This window comes from Neodiprion fabricii, chromosome 2 (assembly GCF_021155785.1).
Source record: "Neodiprion fabricii isolate iyNeoFabr1 chromosome 2, iyNeoFabr1.1, whole genome shotgun sequence".
Classification (NCBI taxonomy): domain Eukaryota; kingdom Metazoa; phylum Arthropoda; class Insecta; order Hymenoptera; family Diprionidae; genus Neodiprion; species Neodiprion fabricii.
Window position 1 is genome coordinate 34100248 of NC_060240.1, and position 19153 is coordinate 34119400.

At 41.4% G+C, this 19153-nt stretch overlaps 1 protein-coding gene across 2 annotated transcripts; it reads right to left on the reverse strand.

The window, feature by feature from the left end:
• Positions 1-435: 435 nt before the first annotated feature.
• LOC124176542 (paired box pox-meso protein-like) lies at positions 436-17005 on the reverse strand. 2 transcript variants are annotated; one of them, XM_046557955.1, is made up of 4 exons: positions 16337-17005; positions 10523-10853; positions 3352-3996; positions 436-2607 (listed from the first exon to the last, which is right to left on the reverse strand). In XM_046557955.1, exons 2-4 carry the CDS (start codon positions 10563-10565, stop codon positions 1991-1993), a joined length of 1305 nt encoding a protein of 434 aa, XP_046413911.1. In that variant the 5' UTR covers positions 10566-10853; positions 16337-17005; the 3' UTR covers positions 436-1990. The 2 variants fall into 2 exon arrangements, with proteins under 2 accessions (XP_046413911.1, XP_046413912.1); XM_046557956.1 differs by lacking the exon at positions 10523-10853.
• Positions 17006-19153: the final 2148 nt, after the last annotated feature.

The following is a 19153-nucleotide window of genomic DNA, read 5'->3' on the forward strand; positions in this document are numbered from 1 at the left end:
GCGACTGCAATTAATTCAGCTATGAGTTTCCGTGTTTTGAGTCTTCGCAATCTTTCACACATCGGTCTCAAGTTTCGTTGTGCCTGCAATGTATAAACGTAGAATTCCTCACCAAGGTTCGTAAAAAGTAAATATTCCCAAACAGCCTGATAATAGGTTTTCTCTTTTATACCTAATTTCTGTCGAAACTGAGGAATCGTCCGATGTTTACTCAACAGCGTTTACCGATCTACTAACGTTCTCGACTCTGATGCTGGCTCGGAAATTCGGCTGTCGACGTCTTCACACGTCAACTTGTATAATTGTGTATTTGCAAACGAAGCGCGTAATGTCAGGCTTCTTGTATTTTCTTCTGAAAATTGGCATTTTTTTTATACACCTAGATCTGCGCTGCACATGCATGGGAAGTGAAAGAATTATTCTATAAAAGAAAAGTAGGATATTAAATTGCGAAATTTTATTATACTGTACAATTATAATAGATATTATTTTTCTGATATCGTATAAGCCTTATATTTGATCAATAATCCTATTTTATTCTTTACAATAAAAACGTGACTCCGACACAAATACTCATAACTTATACATCTCATCCCTTAATTATACCATACGCGCCTAGATTCGGCATGAAACAATAACATCGTTCAGCCATTCGCGCATTGCCACGATAAATTTACCTACATGTATATAATATATACGCAAACTTCACAAAGGCAATATTTCGATTTTCAAGCATTCAACGTGTCAAAGCATTGAGTGAGATGCACCCAAATTAGGTAATCAGTGCGGGTGTATAACCGGTAATTATGAATTTGATAGAATGTTGAACTAATCCAACAAGCATATTATAAAAATATGTTACTGCAAAAGTGGGAAATAAATTACTTTACAAAGTATATAATACTTGCGATTTATGTCGACCTGAACAACGATTACTGTAATAAATTCGTCTGGTGTTGACCTTAATTGTTGCAGCTTGCACTGTCTATAAAATATTCGAGTAGTACTAAGTATTTTTAAAATAAATTAACGAATATTAAATCGAACATCAATAGATGACGCGATAAGGTTTGCGCGATAATTCGCAAATAATGCCTACAGCAATTTAGCTACATTGCGGCGCCGTCGTCATTTCGCAGACTCAATAAATAATAAAATATACCTAATCGTACCGTCATCAATAATTATAATTCGCATACAACGTCATACACACATGCGCACACACGCGTTTTATGTACTATGTACACACAACAGTCACACATCAACACACGACCGCAATCGTGCCACGTACAAATAATTATATTGCTCGGTTCCTATCATAGGTAAACCGTACATAGATAATGTATAGATTTAATCCTACGTATGCACGTTTATATATATATATATATATATATATACATTGCTTGTCACAATATCCGCCACTGCCATGCATCCTAAGTAAAATGTTATCATAAATAGTCTATACGTGATATGATATATTTCTATTAATATTTGCGAATAGAGAAAATTTAATATCTACCGTGTACACCGGAGTTGATGAAGGTACCTAATTTATTATATAAAAAAAAAAAAAAAAAAAAACACCGGTAACTATAATACCAAAAGCTGTACATTCCTCTTGTCCATATGCAAAAAAGCATCACTCACTGTAACCAGATTATGGTGCAGTAACTGCAGTAAACGTCAGCGCGTAACAGCTTGATCGTTGATTGAAGGAAAAGACTAGCCTCAGGGTTTGAACGCTCCAAGGTTCGGGTATTAAATTCTGCTTCTTCCGAGTCCAACGAGCATAAATATAATCCTATCACCGAGTACTTTCGTTTTCATAACGAGTCACACAGCGTTTATCCGCCGCAAAGTTAGTTGAAAAATCAACCCTTCAAATCGATTTCCATAGTAAATCCTAAATACCTATTCCAGAAAAGTCTAAAGACATATGTATATAATTGCACATTCGTTAACATTCGTCAGTTTCGGTTACAACGCGAAACTAACTGCACGGACTGGCCGGCTGAGTGGTGTTCAATGATTGCATCATAACTGCAGCCTGCAGTCCGCCCGAAGTCGTTGCCGCGGGATGATGATGATGGTGATGATGATGGTAAAGTGTCGAGGCGTAATACTGCTGGTGGTGATAGTGGTGTTGATGAGGGTGGTTGTGATAATTACTTGACGGAGAATGGTTATGGTTGTTGTTGTTGTTGTTGTTGTTGTTGTTGTTGTTACCGTTATGATGTTCATGATTGCTGTTGCTTATATTATTGTTGTTGTTGTTGTTGTTGTTATTATTGTTACTGCTGCTGTTATTGCCGTTGTCGTCGTCGCCGTCGTCGTCGTCGTTGTTGTTGTTGTTGTTGTTGTTGTTGTTGTTGTTGCTCGTGATGATGGTGGTGTTGTTATTGTTGTTGTTGATGATCACGCAGAGGGAAGACGGCGCCGAGGAATTCGGTATCGTTGGCACGCTGCTTGCCAGTATATCGTGAACCGTGTGAGGACTTGGCCACTGCAACGCCGTGTTTGACTGTTCACGATGACCACCACCGCCTGGCGTTGGGGTTGGGGGCGACGGGGGCATCTTGCTCGACGACTGGGGCGTCGTCAAGCCCACTGGAACGCATCGGAACTGAATTGTAATTTACTTCCCCGATCTGTGTAAGACACGCTAGAGTCACTACGACTTGCATCGCGGGTCAACGATTAGAGAGAGAGAGAGAGAGAGAGAGAGAGAGAGAGAGAAAACAGAATGAGAAAGCGAAAGAGTTAGGGGAATGATTAAGAATTTATTCACAGATGTCATCCCGAATCTATAGAAGTCGCGACTCCGAAGATAAAGATAAAAGTATTTCATTATCGCCGATACTAATTTTATGCATGTACGTTAATTATTTCAGCGAAGTGTGTACTCTGCGTTCACGATGGGTATACAATTGCATCGGCCCTTGCGGGCGAAACAAAAACATCACCACTTGAATAATCGAATCTTAAATAAATTTCAAATTCAGCGAATTATATTTGTACAGTGTGAAGTTAATTCGACCACACGTATAACTTTTATACGATGTATAATCCCTGTTATTTAATACCGATTAGATCGTCTGCCTGATAATTACGCTGTCGTGAAGAATATCGTCGGGAATGTTAAAATTCGACGTAAATATCAGCTTATTACGAAAAACGCGTGTAACACGATGCAGGGGCAAGATAATTCTTGGCAAACTAACAGCCGCAAGAACAATTCCAATCAGACGATTACAGTCGAACGGAGGAAAAAAGCCAAAGTAAGAAACGAGACGTTGAAGCGTTACAGACATCGTCAGAGTTTTACATGTATAGGTATGCGCGTGGACTCACCTTGATGATGATGATGATGCGTGGCCGCCGATGCCGTACTGTGATAAGGTGTCGGAGGATAAGGCACGGGGCAAAGTGCCGCTCCGGCTGCAGCCGCGGCTGCGTAAAGGTGATGGTGGTGGTGATGATGGTGGGCCGGATGGTGAGGATGATGCGGATGATGAGGGTGGTGAGGGTGGTGATGGATCGCGGTGGACGTCGCGGCGCCAACCTTGTTCCTCAGGATCCTGGATATGCTCGAGACCGAGGGAACGTTGTACTTGTCGCAGACTCCGTCGGACAGCAAACGGTCCCGGATTTCCCACGCGAAAATTCCCGGGTCCTTCAGCTTGAGCTGCTTTATGTACTGCACGACCTTGGGGGTGGTCACTCGGGGTTTGCTTCCTCCGATCGCGCCCGGAAGGATGCTTCCGGTCTCGTGGTACCGCGCTAAAATCTTGCTGACGCATCCGTGGCTGACCCGGAGCTGTCGCGATATGTCGCACGGCCGAATCCCCAGTTGCGCCAATTCGACGATCCTCAGTCTCACCGCGTTCGGCAATGGTCTTCCATTCACGAAGACACCACCCAGCTGATTAACCTCTCCGTATTGCTGCTGCTGCTGCTGGCCCCCACCTCCGACTCCGATCCCTCCACCATTGCTATCTGCAAACAAACATCAAGTCCTGGCATCATCTGCACGTATCGATAGCTTGCGATGCTTGTAATACCATTCTATATATATATATATATATATATACAAAAAGAACGCTCGAAGGTACAGGACTGCAAACGGTCATCGTCATCAGCTAGTGTAACGAACGGGGAGTGTAAAATGGGTGCCACTAACCGTAGGCATGGAGCATAACCGGCGTGTCGAACTTGATCATGGGGTAACCTTATGGCCCGTTAAACCCTCGATAAGTTCTCGTTTTATTTGTTACTCTTATTGTTTCGAACGTACCCGTCTCATGGTCAGTACCCCGGTTCCAAGGCTCGAGATGCCATGTACGAGACATCTCGATATTCCGGTAGTAAACGAGGTCTGGCACCGCTGCAAAGTTCAATTTCACACGAATCGCTTGGAATTTTCCCAACTTGGACGTGCGTTTGAAACATGGGACAGAAAAGGTGGGATTTTTCTGCCGACATATCGTATCAATTGGTGCTCAATTTCTGTTTATGGGACTGATCAAGACAGGTATCATATATACCGTCATGCGACACAGATTGTAGAGGCGTTCGCGAAAATCTCGACTCGTATTCTCTCTGGGATGTTTCGACTGGATATGAACCGCGACGACAATAATTCTTGCAAAGATATTAAGTATGCAAAGCACTCTAGTGACAGGAGTTAAACTGTACCAGAGTTCAATTTAGAAACGAGACTGACGTAACAAAACAGTCGTGATATGCGAAGTCGTGGGTTTTTGTCTCGGTATTTCGATCTCGCGGTTGCGATTGTAGGTAGCCGAGAGTTTGTTCTGCCTCATTTACCGGGGCTGCCTGCAGCTTCAAGTACCGTACAAGCTTGAAAGATCCGACGCGTGCTTTTCAAGATGCCGTGCAATTGCTTGCCATGCTTTAGACGCATTCCATAATGAAATAACTACGGTTTTTTTTTACAGAATATAACCACCACGCCAATCGTGTCTACGTTTGAACAATCCTCTACGATTAATTTCACGACATAACTCTGGGCAAATATTACACAAGGTACCAGCGATGTTTCAACTATGCTGTTGCTATTTCATAGGTATGAATTGTGATGAACAGAAGGGCAAAGTGGTAAAATGAATTTTCTCAAAATTTCGTAACTATAATACGGTTACAAATAAAATCAAGCACCCGTTCTTGGGATCCAATGGATCCATTGTTAATCTGCAGCGAAGAATAGATAATTTCCATATCTTCTTTAAATTAATTTACCAATTACTCGACATTCCCGGTAGATATTTATAATCCATTTAGCTTACGTTCAGAATACGAGCTTCAGGATAAAAGCATTTGGAGAATCTTGCGCAAAGAGTTTCGTAGAAAGGGAAAAATCTAGAAGATCTCGACGAAACGACATAGGTATCTGTGTCGGCACGCGCCCCTCCGGGTTTTCCGAAGGGTAAATCGTCTAATGAGATCCATGCATCGTTCGGCCCGTCCGCGTCGCGGTGGGTTAACACTTGAGTTAACAGTCTGCCCTTGAGTAACCCTTAATTAGCAAACTCCTTGCCCTGGCAATTGCCCCTGGAGTTGAATTCCGGGGTTGGATGGCGGGCGCGGTGCAGCACGTTTCGAATCTCCTACATACGGACGACGTCTGACGCCGACGATGAGCTAGACGTTATAGCTCGATTCTCGCAACCCCAATGCAACGTCTTGCTGGTACGCGAGTAGATCTATTATAGCTGCAGTCTCTCTCCTACCCGCCGACGCAGGGTCAGAGGCTATCTTTAACTTTGACCGCGCCGACCACGTTTGTCTGATTTTCGAAAAGCAGGAGCCACGCGAGTCGAGCTATTTCCACCAGCCCGCCGTGAAACTCATTCCGTGCTGCATGTCACACGTCAATCTTTGACCATCGGATGTAGCTCGTAATTATATGTACTCCTTGATCGCACGCAGATTCTGATCGATCCTGATACATCTGCGAAGAGTCGAGAAGAAGAAGAAGAAGGAGAAGCTGTGCTTTCGTGAAGTCAAAGTTTTCACTCCGATTCGACTCCTGGTCGGTGATACTTGAGTCGGGTGTTCGTCACCCTTAATTAAATTCTGGTTCTTGGAGCGATATAATAAATCTGTACCGCGGTGAGTAAAATGATACGACGGAGGACGATCATCGACCCACTATTTCTGTGTATCGTCACACTCTTTGAAGAAATAACCGACTTTCTAAAACTCGAAGACTTGGCTTGTGCAGGGGCTTTTAGAAAAAAAGTAGCTAGCTGCACTAATTGTGGAGGAGAAATGTACCTAATTAGTTGCTGCTTGTCCTTTCTTTTTTTACCGCCTTCCTGATCCACGAGCTGCTCTGGTCTAGAGCTTTGGACCGTTGATCAACGGGTAAACCTCAACACCTATATGTTGGTTACACCGACTTTCTTTCCTCGCTTCCTATGTCGTCAATCACTCCGTGTATTAATTTTCTGAGTAGTTTCTTTCAGTTTACGTGATCGGCGCACAGTTATTTCGAGATTGCATCATTTCAAATTCAACTGGCTGCTTTTCCAACTCTGTCAAATGTGAAGGAAAACTGGATCTCGATAATCGAAAAACTTCGGTCCTCCGCATTGCTCAGAAACGAAACCTGAACATAGTTTCATATTATTCTACAATTGACTTGTACCAAAAACATAATACAGAGTCATTTTTCGTCCATCGAAAGCACTCGAATGCCAAGTGAAAGACCAGAGCTCATACTCTTGTTCGGATTTTATTCACTGGAAAGCTTTTTGTTGCGAAAGTTTGGCGAAAGGGTTGAAAATTAACGCGTCAACGCATCCCGGTGACAGCCTAGACAAGGTAGTTTAAAATTGGCGCCAGCTCAAGCTCATTTCGCGAACTATTCAACGCCTTTGGCATTTAATTTACTGTGCAGAATGAAACTAATCTACAGAAGTGAGGTACCTGGTCATTCGAAATACCTCGGCTAGTTTTCACCTCCGGTAACGTCTGCATACAAATTATACCTATAATAGCTGACGTATTCTTGATTTGTTCTTTCGAACATGGAAGAACGTATACATCAGGAATGACAACCTTTAGTACCAGCAAATAAAAAATTTTCAATGATTCGCGCGCGTAAAGTTTAACTTTTTTTTCTACAAATTAAGCAATAAGAGTCGCACTTTTGAGCTTTTGAGACTTCAGGACAGTTATTAAACCTGAGTGAATCGTTTTTTTTTGTTTTCTAAAAAAATATTAACTTTGCAATTGTTATAAGTAATCAAAGTGTGAAAAATTCTTATGACGGATTTGTGATCTGCAGCGTTCCAAAAAACCCTCCTATACCAAATTTCATCGAAATCTGTCGTGTAGATTTAATGTGCTCCTAAAATGGTTAATGCAACTTGTGTTTTGCAGAACAATTTGACAATTTCTTTTTGTTAAATTTATTTCTCTTCCATTCTGTCACCAATAACCCGAAAGCTATAATATATTTCGGCGGAAGGTTTCCCTCGTAATATTTTCACTCTGTTTTATTTTTATTCTCTTCATCTTTTCGTTTTCTTTTACTTTTTGAACGCAATAAATCCGAACGGAGGGAGAGTCGGTGTTGGAGAGTGAACGGTGCAGTCTCGAATAATTCTCGGAAGAGTTTCGACGCCGACGGAGACGCGTTTTTGCCAACGTTGTACGTCTCTCTCTTTCTCTCTCTCTCTTCAGCCCCGTTTACCCCTCATTTCATCGCCATTTTTTTCATCCTTTTTCCACTCGGCGATGGTGCAGGTTGTGCGCATACTCGTGCATCGGTGTCGGAACGCGTTTGCCTCGAATGGCTTCTCAAGAAACGAGCAATCCACACTCGCATTCGTGTGCGGCTGCAGAATTGTAACGAATTACACGAGCTTACGCGCACGTTACCATTTATCACATGCCTCACACCATGGCTGCGTGTATTGTACATATAGGTATACATGTCTGCGAACTTGCGAATCGAGCGCAACGAGATGCGCTCCCCTTGATAAATAACGCGTCTTAGACTTTGCCTTGCGCAGTTTTCGACGACTATTAGCTCGGCATTTCATTTCTTAAAATTCACGTAAGTCGAGTAAAAAAATTACCAAAGATCGCGTAGCTGCGATCATATGAACGGGTACCGATTGTGTCTATTAAGTATTTGTGAGAAATGAGTCTTGACAATCTCGAATGATTTTTATTCTTAGACAGGGTGTGTGTATGTATACATTAGTTGCGCTTTTATTACTGCACGCTAAGTCGTGTACCGAACTAAATACCTATTGTAACGAGAAATCAATACAATGCAATCCGTACGGTGATTTTAACTATTTTGATAGTTACCGTTGATAATCACAACTATATACCTAAAACCATGCTGAGAATACACAGAGATTCAATTCCGAAGAAATTTCTATCAGCTTATCAAAAATCATTTCGCAAATGAAAATCGGTTCAATCAGAAATGCTTGGTAAGCAAAATTCGGTTCCGCGTTCGCACAGAGCTCATTGTAAGAAAAATTCTATCCTCGACGAAAGAATCCAACCGGGCCTGGAAGAGGAATATATAATTAACAGAATTAAAATACGATATCCAAAGTATAAAATATCCGGGTTAAAGGTTTTAACAGTTCCTTGGTACGAGGGTTGCGCTGTACGACGTAAGAGAATAGAGGAGTATAGGTGTTGCGGTTAAAGCTCGTTGGGCAAGCGAACGAGGTGATAAGCAAACAAGTAAACACCGAGCAAATAGAGTCGGATAGCTCTGTTCCGCGGTAAGAGAGAGCACACAGAACGGGGTGTACAACGCACACGCCGATGGACAAACAGGTTCGCCGGGGGGCGCGCGCGCTTAAAAAGATAGGTATTACAGGTACCTACACACCGACGCACGCTGCGCGCCCTGTTATACGTGCGTACCTACGTATAATACATGCAGGAACTTGGGCGCGTTCACATGTAATATTATTAGAGTTTTTCCCGCAAGGAGTGATGAATGGCCGAGATCAAAGAGGCCGACACGTGTAGTCGGTTTACACGCGTGTAGTACATGTGTTTAACCACGACCAACACGCGGCTCGCCACCGAGCTTTCGACGACGCCTCGCGACGCTTGCGGCGGACTTGAGCAGACCTACGAGCGAAGAGCGCCTAACTTCGTTTCGTGCACCCCGCGTTCGCCGTCCCGAGGATCGAGCCTCGCAGGGTTCGTCGTCGAGACCTTGCCGCGAGACTCGGGGAGGTTCCTGCCGAGGGTTCCCGAGGGTTCGAGGAGGCGGGACCCGGTCGCGTGATGGATGTCAGTTTCACCGGCGTTGAACAAGCACCGCGTGCGGCTTTATTTAGGATCGGGGAACCGAGAACGGGACAAAATTTCCTCCATTCTCTTCACTTCTCTCACGTTATAAAACATCGCGTGTAATGCCTATACAGCATCCGCACAAAAGTATAACGTGCCTGCATTTTATCGCGCGTGTAATACTTTATACGTTCAACGCGCGGTGTGTATAATACCTGTTGGAAGCGATATGAACGAACGCAATTTGTCCGCTTCTTCTCAATGTTTGTTCAACTTACGATACGTCAGACGCGGTCAAACTTCTATCGCAAAGTCTCCGTTTGCGCACCGTGCTGCTGCTGTAACATAATTCAATCTCTGTGAATTTCGCACGGTTTCAAGACACTTTCACCTACATAAAATAACAGATCATCCGTGTGCTCGGCATGTTTCCAAAATCTTTCGTATCCATATTTTGACAATGTCAAATTTTTGCACACGACCGTACAACACGTAGGTTGGTATAATGAACTTTAACAACGCGAGCATGATTCACGCGTTTATCTTTCATGCATGTTTTCCATAGGTACACAAAGCACCTATTTATATGCTATACATATGCATACGCTGTCGCGAGAAAATCTGACATTACGCGACCCTAACTTCAATTTCGTGCTTCGTGAAAAACGCTCAACATATTCTTGTTATAGAAGAATCATGTGCAACAAGGAGGAAACGGTCTTTTCGCATCACGTATTCGCAACAATTGCCTTCGACTCACCTAATTGTAAGACTCATATTGCGAACTTATACTCGGCCCGAAAAGACCGAGTTTGCCTTCTTGTTACACAATATACTGTTTTACTCCTGCAGTACTGAACATTTGCAGAATGAAGAGAGAAACTGAAGTTTATCTGTATACACACACACACACACTTTGCTCTTGCATTTTTGTTCTGCTTCAAGATTATAATCTACGTCTTACTTCCACAGGGTTTCGGATTTTGCAACATTCACAAATAGAGCGCAAAGATTCCACGACTCGTTTGTAATAGACAAATATTATAGCGGTAACGTATCTGGCTAATAAGACTAACTATAAATAAATTACAGAATAGAGGAAACATGTAGTTTTCATCGCCAATTGCGCAGCGCAACTTATATATTATATATATATATATATATATATATATATATATATATATATATATATATATATATATATATATATATATATGTATACCTATATTTACGGGACGACGATAATTCTGGGATGAGGCTGCCATGTTTGCAAACTACGTTGTAAGCCGGTACGATAATCCCGTAGGATGATTTACAGACTACCTGCAGAGGTCGCTAACACGAGTGGTTGTTGCAGTAGCTAACCGCTGCAAGCTCCCTCGTTCGTCGTTGTGTCCACACGGATGCATGAAAAAGCGGTTGCCTAAGTTAACCACAGCAGCTCGAGGAGCCCCAAACCTCGAGAACTAATGGTGGCGGAGTACATAAATCCCGAGGTGCTGTTGATAGGTTGAATCTCAACGCTCAACGCTGGCAGCGACGTCTTTGATCTGCTGCATAGATATTAATTAAAACGAAAATAAATCAGATCTTTTAAACACCGCGTTTGTACTCGATGTTATGTATGCTTTCTTCTGCTTCCCCCATGTAGCTTCTGCATCGTGCAGGCGTCCGATATAACATAAATACTATGATATTATAAATTAACGAATTCCATTACAGATTGCATCTGAGATATACCTGCAAACGTGATTTATTGTTGCTTATAATACGACTTAGTCAACAACGACATATGTCACTCCGCAGTGTTTGTAACATCTCATGTGATGCCGGACAACTTGTAACAGAATATAATTCAGATGACATGTCTATTCAACGGGTTTAATCTGAACTTTTACAAATTTTTCACATTATTTACAGACTCGCATACGTTATATACACAGGAACCAAGTTAATTGCGATAAAATAAATAGATTATTATGGTTACGTTGCAGCCCAGAGGACTTGGATCCTCATTTCATCCTCATACCCAGAAACTGTATAATTTAATACCGCACTATGAAATGTTTCTCGTCACAAGTAAGGGAATCAATCGGATCCAGAACTAGAATCAGCACCGAATCGTCGCGCTTCGGTGCAGATAAGCACGGTCGGCAAAGGAATAAGTAATAGCTATGAATAACACTTGTAATAATAATAATAACAACAACAGTTACAATGAAAATGAATTTAAAAAAATATTTAATACCCATAAAGAGAATTGGCTGGTGCAGATTTTATTAACGCGGCCTGACCGCTTCGGAACCCAATATACTCATACATGTTACGTGCGTAGCTGTGTAAGTACAATATTTATGTACCTCTGCATCATGCATACCTGAACAAATGTTCAGGCGCACCTGAAATTATGCATATACACTCTTTCGGTTCTCTCATCGCATTATACGTTGAATTTATTTGTTACTTATTGCTGCAATATACCTATATTAACGTACAGTGCGTAAGTATAATGTAATTGTAACGCGAACAAACAATTGTTGCCATCTCTAATTATGCACTTGCAAATTGAAATACACATTGTCGCTTTCAATTGTTTTGTCAAATTGAACAATGACTGCGACACGTTGTGTGCTCTATTTGCATTATTACAGGGTAAACAAGAGGAATGATATTATATGAAATTGAGAGACACCCCATATATAAGTATAATGTACACGGGTGGTTCGCAATAGATTTGCAATTGTCACGGCTAGATGCAAAACTCGAGAACCGTAATATACCAATGCGATGAAATTTTTTCATTGACTCTGATCGATTTCGTTTTCTTTCTACAGTGCGCTATAAGGCGCTACACCTCGTGCGTGCGACGATATAAAATTTACGACCCCAACTCGACAGATTCGATTATCGGCCTGGCTCTTACATATATGCATATATACATCCATACGTACAAGATAATTATAGCTCTGCATGTGTTGTACTAACAATAAGATCTGATTATAATCGTGTACAACATTTGCAATGCAGGTATGATCAAGGTGTGTGTTCACTTTACATTTGTACTGTAGAAATTGCACGTGAAAAACTATGGAAATCGACAATCACCAACCATCGTATAACTAGTCGAAGTCTTATTCCTATATGTACAATAAATTGTCCACAGTCTATACAAACATCATGTTCAATGTATTTTACGTAACCGGATTTGAATAGTCTAATTCATGCGTTGTAAATAATTACACGCGCAGTGAAATTCTCATGGTAAGCACTGTTGTAGTTACGGAAAGTTGAGATTTTATCGTTCAGGTGACTGTACACTTGTTTGATAATTATATAATTTACACAGAATGAAAACAAAAATGAACCTTGACCCCACAGCCAGATTCCTCAAAGAATAGGTCAGCAAAAATGACACCCGAATAATTACATATCATGCTGATTATATACTCCGTGAATGTGTATTTTATTTAGTAACGATACGCACGTTATCTAGTGCAAGTTCAATTATCCAGACGATTATCTGAGTACTTTTACCAGCTAATTATTAGTACATCGATTACAACAGTGCGGATATACTTAGGCCGGCACAATCGTGTTTATAACATATGACGTCAGTGATACTCGTGTATAATATTATAACTTTCGAAGTAGATCGTGCAGATGTGATTTAATAACGGTTACACCTACGCGTGTAATTGAAATTCTAATCGTTCGTTTGCGTCACGAGGCCCCAAATAATTTCCTGCAATTATTTGTCATATCCGCATGAAATAATTCGCTAATAATATATCTGTCACGACATAAAAATAACAATCAACCTCTACCGTCAATGTAATATAAAACATTATACGCATCGGCAAAACAACTTTCTAAATTCTTTACTTCTTCTCAAAATCAAGGGTGCATACCTACGTATACTGTTAGCCGTAAGACGAATCCCGGGAAACGGAAGTCTGTTTACACGGTACACAATACAAGGGATTGCTGGCTGCAGCTTCGGAAAAGGTGCAGATTTTTGAAAGGTCCTGAACTACTCGGCGCCGGCGCCTGTTGGGTGCATTGTATACGTCTAGCTTTATAAGTCCGGCGATATTAAGGGACGAATCCAGCCGACGAGGCGAGGGTACAAACCGCGATACGCTCTGATAGTGACGGTCGCGTATCGTGATTACGCGTACGTACTGTTGAAATAAATGTACAACTTTCAGCAGGATTCGTATGGCGTGTTACGGGGCAGTGGGAGTGTATACCGAGAGTGGGATAGGTCAGGTGAGAGACGGCGAGAGAAATCCGAACCCGAAGAAGAAAGACGACGAAGTCTCGACATTTTCGGAAGCGAACCGATTGGCCCGAGTGTTTGCATAACGTCCTTTGTCAACTGAGGATAGGACCGCTTCTAAAAGCTGTATTTAATATTTATTTGGTGTAAACAGTACTAATTGAACGCTAATGAATCTATAACTACTCGCTCTCTCTCTCCGTGGCGTAGCTCCGACTCGATCCTGACTAACTCTTCGTCGCTGTGTACCAACTTATCCGGGGACTGCAACTCCAGCCTCCGCCCGAACTCCCGCGTGCATACCTAGGTAACCTGGGATATATGCTCCCCTACCCCGAGCCCATTTCGAACCGAACCTCCGGGCTAGCCCAAACCAATCTATCCCAAGTCAACTCAAAGCTTCAGCGCGTAAACTGCTACTGTGCGCGTTTATATTTTTTTTTGTTTTTTTTTATTCCTTTCTTGGCCCATTTGGTATTTCCTGTGCAAACCCTGTACGTATTTAATAATGAAACATCAGCGAGATTTGCTGAACTCGAGGACCACGCTGTTTATTTGTTTAATTTAATTTTTTTTTTTCTTTTTTTATCACAGAGTTCCGCAGGATGTGAGTTAAATTCTATAGTAAACGCGTAACTGGAAACTCACCGCAGTATTCTCCATTTATTGATAAATTGAAACTCACAATGCAGATGACTGAAAATCTACAAGGAACAAGGGTATTAGGTATTAAGGACAATGACTGCATGTCCGCAGTGATACGCGTATCGTATAATGTCAATAACATACATTTCGCCGACAAGTATATTTCGTTAAACAGCTGCTTACGGGCAGCACTGCACGCAGGAAATGCATCTAATTATCACGCAATTACCAAAGCAGCTCTAAGATATTTACATTAATTGTTTACCCACACTAATGATGTAGGTACACACGGTGTTAAATATAATATACACACGCATATGTCTGTATATATGCATATGTGTGAAATGCACCCGAAGCTCGCAGCTAAAGCTTGACAAAAACAGGAAGAAAAAACGAAACAGAAAACAAAAACAAACAGACAAACATGCGTATGCAAGGCCAGATCCAAAACTTTCGTAAGTATAAGTCGAGGAGACACGCAGTATATTAGAAAGGGTGAGAAAGTTGGAAAGTAAAAAAAAATTATTTGACCTGCACTTCTTATTAAAGAAGCAAATCCTACGCAAGAATTTAAGTAATGTACTCAGAAAACAGTGATGATGGATATACTCACCGTTGGTTACCAAATGAACACCTTTTTGTTCGAATCAAATTTGTATACCTACGTAAATTTTAGTGCAGGCTAGAATGTACTGTGAAGCGAAGACAAAGAAAGATATTATTCTGCAGATAGGGATCTGATAATAATTTGGAGTGTCCGTTTAATTTGCACGAGATAAAACAATCATCCAGTTGCTTTGAGGCTATATATATATCCTATATATACATATATATATATATATATACACGATTTGCAGCGTGTTGCGGATTCAATGATACGATAATGTGATTTTTGAAAATAAGCAAATGTTGCAGCTCCACGGTGTTTTCTAATCGACTTTTCATCCAGAGGTCGCAGTCACAGCGACATAAGACTTTTTTGCAACTTATAGTACAGACTCTGTGTGTGTGCGTATAATATAATTATAAAACTATATTTAATATGTAACACTCGTGCAGAAATAAAGTGCAGATTCTTCAAGTGACTGAACGCATATTATGAAAAACAAGAGTCAGCATGCTGATATCGTGATATATATTTATTATACGGTTATACACGATTCAATTGTTCAATTCTATCTTTCGGTAAAGTCTATAGACTTATAGTGGAAGTCTATGGTAAAATCAAATTAATTTTAATATTTATATGCATAAACCATAAATATACTCCATCCAATAAAAACGTGTAGGTGTAAACTATAATGATACAGTTACACGAACACGCGGAATTGCAAGTGATCTGCAATTTTGTGCAAATAATTCATACGTCGTCAACTTCAACTTTCTGATCATCCTAGGCCTGATTTCTAATTGCACCGTTTTTAACAATAAGACCACGTTATTCATTGTACAGAAGTATGGACTAATATTGTATTGCTTGCAGCATATCCGTTGTTTTCATATTGTATCACATGCAGTGTAACATTTATAACTCGAATTTTTCGCTTTTTTTTTGCCTTGATGATCAATCGTTACATTTTCCAATCGAAAGTGTTCACATACAATTCGCGTAGAGTGGTTATATACTGAATAGATACATAATATGCATATCCCACGCATTATTGAGGTTTCATCAATATTGCTTTATAAGCATTTTGTTAGAATGTTTGAATTGTTAAAATTGCCTTTCGGTACCTTCGCCACTAAACAGATGCCTCGATTACAACTCTTCAAAATCCACGCGTAGAAATATCAGTCCCAACACATTTTGTAACGTGATAAAAATGAACTATAACACGAATGAAAAAGTAATGGATAACAAAATCATGATAATCCGTGCAACCTTAGTTACACTGAAATTGTTTATCACGTTATTCGAGAACGCGTTTATTCCCGCACGTAGCCGTTCCTCGTTTCGGAGCGAAATTACAAATCGAATAAAGCAATAACAATTTTCGACAACGTTGTATAGGCTATGTAAAATAATAATTAAGACGTATGGATAAACATCACGTGCACGCAATTCTGTTAGGTTAGGTTATTTGCAATGTAAAATCAATGTTGCAGGCTTACCACCATGCACCGTTGGATCCATTTGAAGGCTGAACACCTATTACGGAGCCGACGGCCACATACAACGGCGAAGCTTGAGCTTTATCGCTAGCGTACTCGTTGCCGTATAACTTGTTGCTAGACGGTGTATAGGACAAGCTGGTGTTGCATGCAGCCGCAAGTAGAGCCAAGTTCCCGTTTTCCGAGTGAAAAGTATATCACAACTGCCGCATGTGTGTAACGTGTCCGTCCGTTGCACACAAGTCGGAAAGCGACGCGTATAAGTTTATAAGGTGCGATAACGCTTGCACCGGCCTCGCGAAGCACAGCGTCCTCTGCTCCTCAAATAATATCGTTTAAAACAACACTTGGTCACTCGATTTCCGAAGTTGTCGCATCTCACTCTACCGTACAACGAATACGTCCCATTCGTAAACGCATTACATGCGCGTATACGTTGCTTTGCTATATCGTGTATATTGCAGGTATGTTCAATTTTCATTCCAATATTTCATTACGTTTTCCATTCCGCCAGACAATCGATTGATCCGAGTTCAAAACTCGTATAGCGTGAAAGGGAAAAGAACCGCGGGCCGGGTGGACGAAAAAAAAATTCGGAAAAGATATAAAGACCGTCAAACAAAACCGCGTGAAAAAAAGTCGAGAAAAAATAAATACATAAAGAGATTAGAAAAAAAACCAATAACAACAACAACAACTATAACGAGAGTAGAACGTAAGACAGGACAGAAAAAAAAAAAGAAAAGAATAAACAGATATTTCAACAATGAAAAAAATAAAATAAAATTAAAACAACAAAACAAATGGACACGGTCACTGACGCACGGCTTGCCCTTCGCTGCCACACTGACTGAGACGACAGATTTACCAGAGCAGAAATAAGAGATCTTTTGACTATACAGTCCGTGTCCGTCTCTTGGCCGGTTGTACTACCCGGAGCGAGTCGTCGTTCGCAATTGTGTTAGTTAGCGGCCGGTGAGCTTTAGCGCTTCGGTGTAAGTGCGCGGTTTTCGTTCCGCGCATGCGCCCGCGCGAGCCCGCCTATAACGCGATCCACCCCGGTGGGCGGAGCCCGGTTGCCATGGACCATTGGCGAGCGCACAGACCGTGAGGAAACGCCTCCTTTCCGCTCGCGCACTCACCAACATTCGGCGATATCTTTCCGCCCGGGTTTCCCTGGCGTCGTAAGCTTTCCACGCATCACGGTTAACACCGACTCGTCCTATATGCACACGCGCAGCACGCCCAAGCGATGCGTGCAACCACCACCACCACCACTACCGCTTCTTATTCTTTCAGCCTGCTCTCTGTACGAGGTGGTATGACGACGATGTAGGCATGCCTTCGCCGATTCGGGGGGTGTTTAACACGGTATGCATATACCAGCACAGGCATGGCTAATGGCTATGCTCCCTTCTTTCCATTGTTTTCGGGCGCGCCTCGTTGCCTGTCTAATCGTCACTGGCTACCTGTTGCTGGTTTTTAACTAATAATGACGGAAATTGTATTGGGATAAGTCTTACGGCACTACGATGTTACGTTAAAAATAATTTATTATTATTAACTGGATTTTGGTCGCGGTGTCTACATTTCTCATATCACTATTTGTTAATATTCTAGTAGAATATACCATTCGGTATGTGCTCTCGATTTTGGCGTATTGAAATTTGCTTTCGGTGTATACAAAAAGTAGATGATTTGTTGATTTAAAATCACTTTCAAATATTATAGCGTATTACGCGTTAATGAAAGCAAATTTACAGGAATTATTCAACTCAATTCGCTCTAATTATAATGAATAATTCATATAACACTTTAGGAGATTATTGCCTTTAGGACATAATTACAGAGGCTTTTTCCAAACCTTCATACAAAGAGAGTTGAATCTAAATACCTTTCCGATCTCACAATAAAATCAATTAACGCTTCGTGATTCTTAACGTTATCTTAGGCGCAAAGAAAATGTGTGAATAATTGCGTAGATGCAGCCACGGTGCTTTTTGGTTGATTCATAGTCATCGTGTACGTAATAGATGGGGCTTATAGCACCGTGGGAGAAGAATGAATTGAAATGAACGGATGATACGGAGCATAAGTATAGGTACGGGATATTGGGTATGAAACGAGCAAAGGCCGTTTCACCTCGCGGAGCAGAGAATTATCTGGCTGGAAGCCCAGATTCTAAATTTATGCGTGTTTTCATCTGGCTAGTACTAGTCTATGCCTGTAACCCGTGTCTTTTCGTTCTTTCCCGTGTGTGCATATATTTTTCGAACACTTAGGTGTACATGCAAGGAAACAAGATGGGCTTGTGTGCAGCGAGCGCGAGCTTCGCCGAGCCGTATTTAACGCGCCATGTCACTTGTACGCGTCGCGTTTACCGACCCCATCGCACTTTTTGCAATAGCCGAGCCGTCGTCCTGCACGAGAGCATGGCTTCGATACATTGGATATACAATTTAGATCCGATCGCGGACCGTCTCCGATGAAACGAGATGAAACTGTTTTTTCTAATATAATTGTATATACTGAATATATACTCATATGCTTAGCGAGAATCGGGGACAGCGGTATCTGAAATCTTCAAACGGTTGAGCAGCCGGACGTAATTTATAGACAGTGCTATAATTACCTTAACTTAACGACCCTGGAGTATGATGGAATTGAAAATTAAAGAATCAAGCGAGGCGATGGTCAAGTTTCCGAATATGCGAGCGCAAGTTTAAAAATAAGATTAAACCTAAACTTATAAGTAAAAGATATAGGCGGGTGGTTTTCTTTGTCGAGGAGAATCGGGGGAATCCCCGCCTACGACTG

Bases quoted from the DNA above. Each gene is read 5' to 3' on its own strand.
- LOC124176542 (XM_046557955.1), bottom strand. From the start codon at position 10,565: ATGGCAGCCTCATCCCAGAATTATCGTCGTCCCGTAAATATAG. The intron at 3,997-10,522 runs GTATACATATAT...GTTTGTTTGCAG, and splicing joins TCGTCGTCCCGTAAATATAG to ATAGCAATGGTGGAGGGATC. The intron at 2,608-3,351 runs GTGAGTCCACGC...GATGCGTTCCAG, and splicing joins GCATCATCATCATCATCAAG to TGGGCTTGACGACGCCCCAG.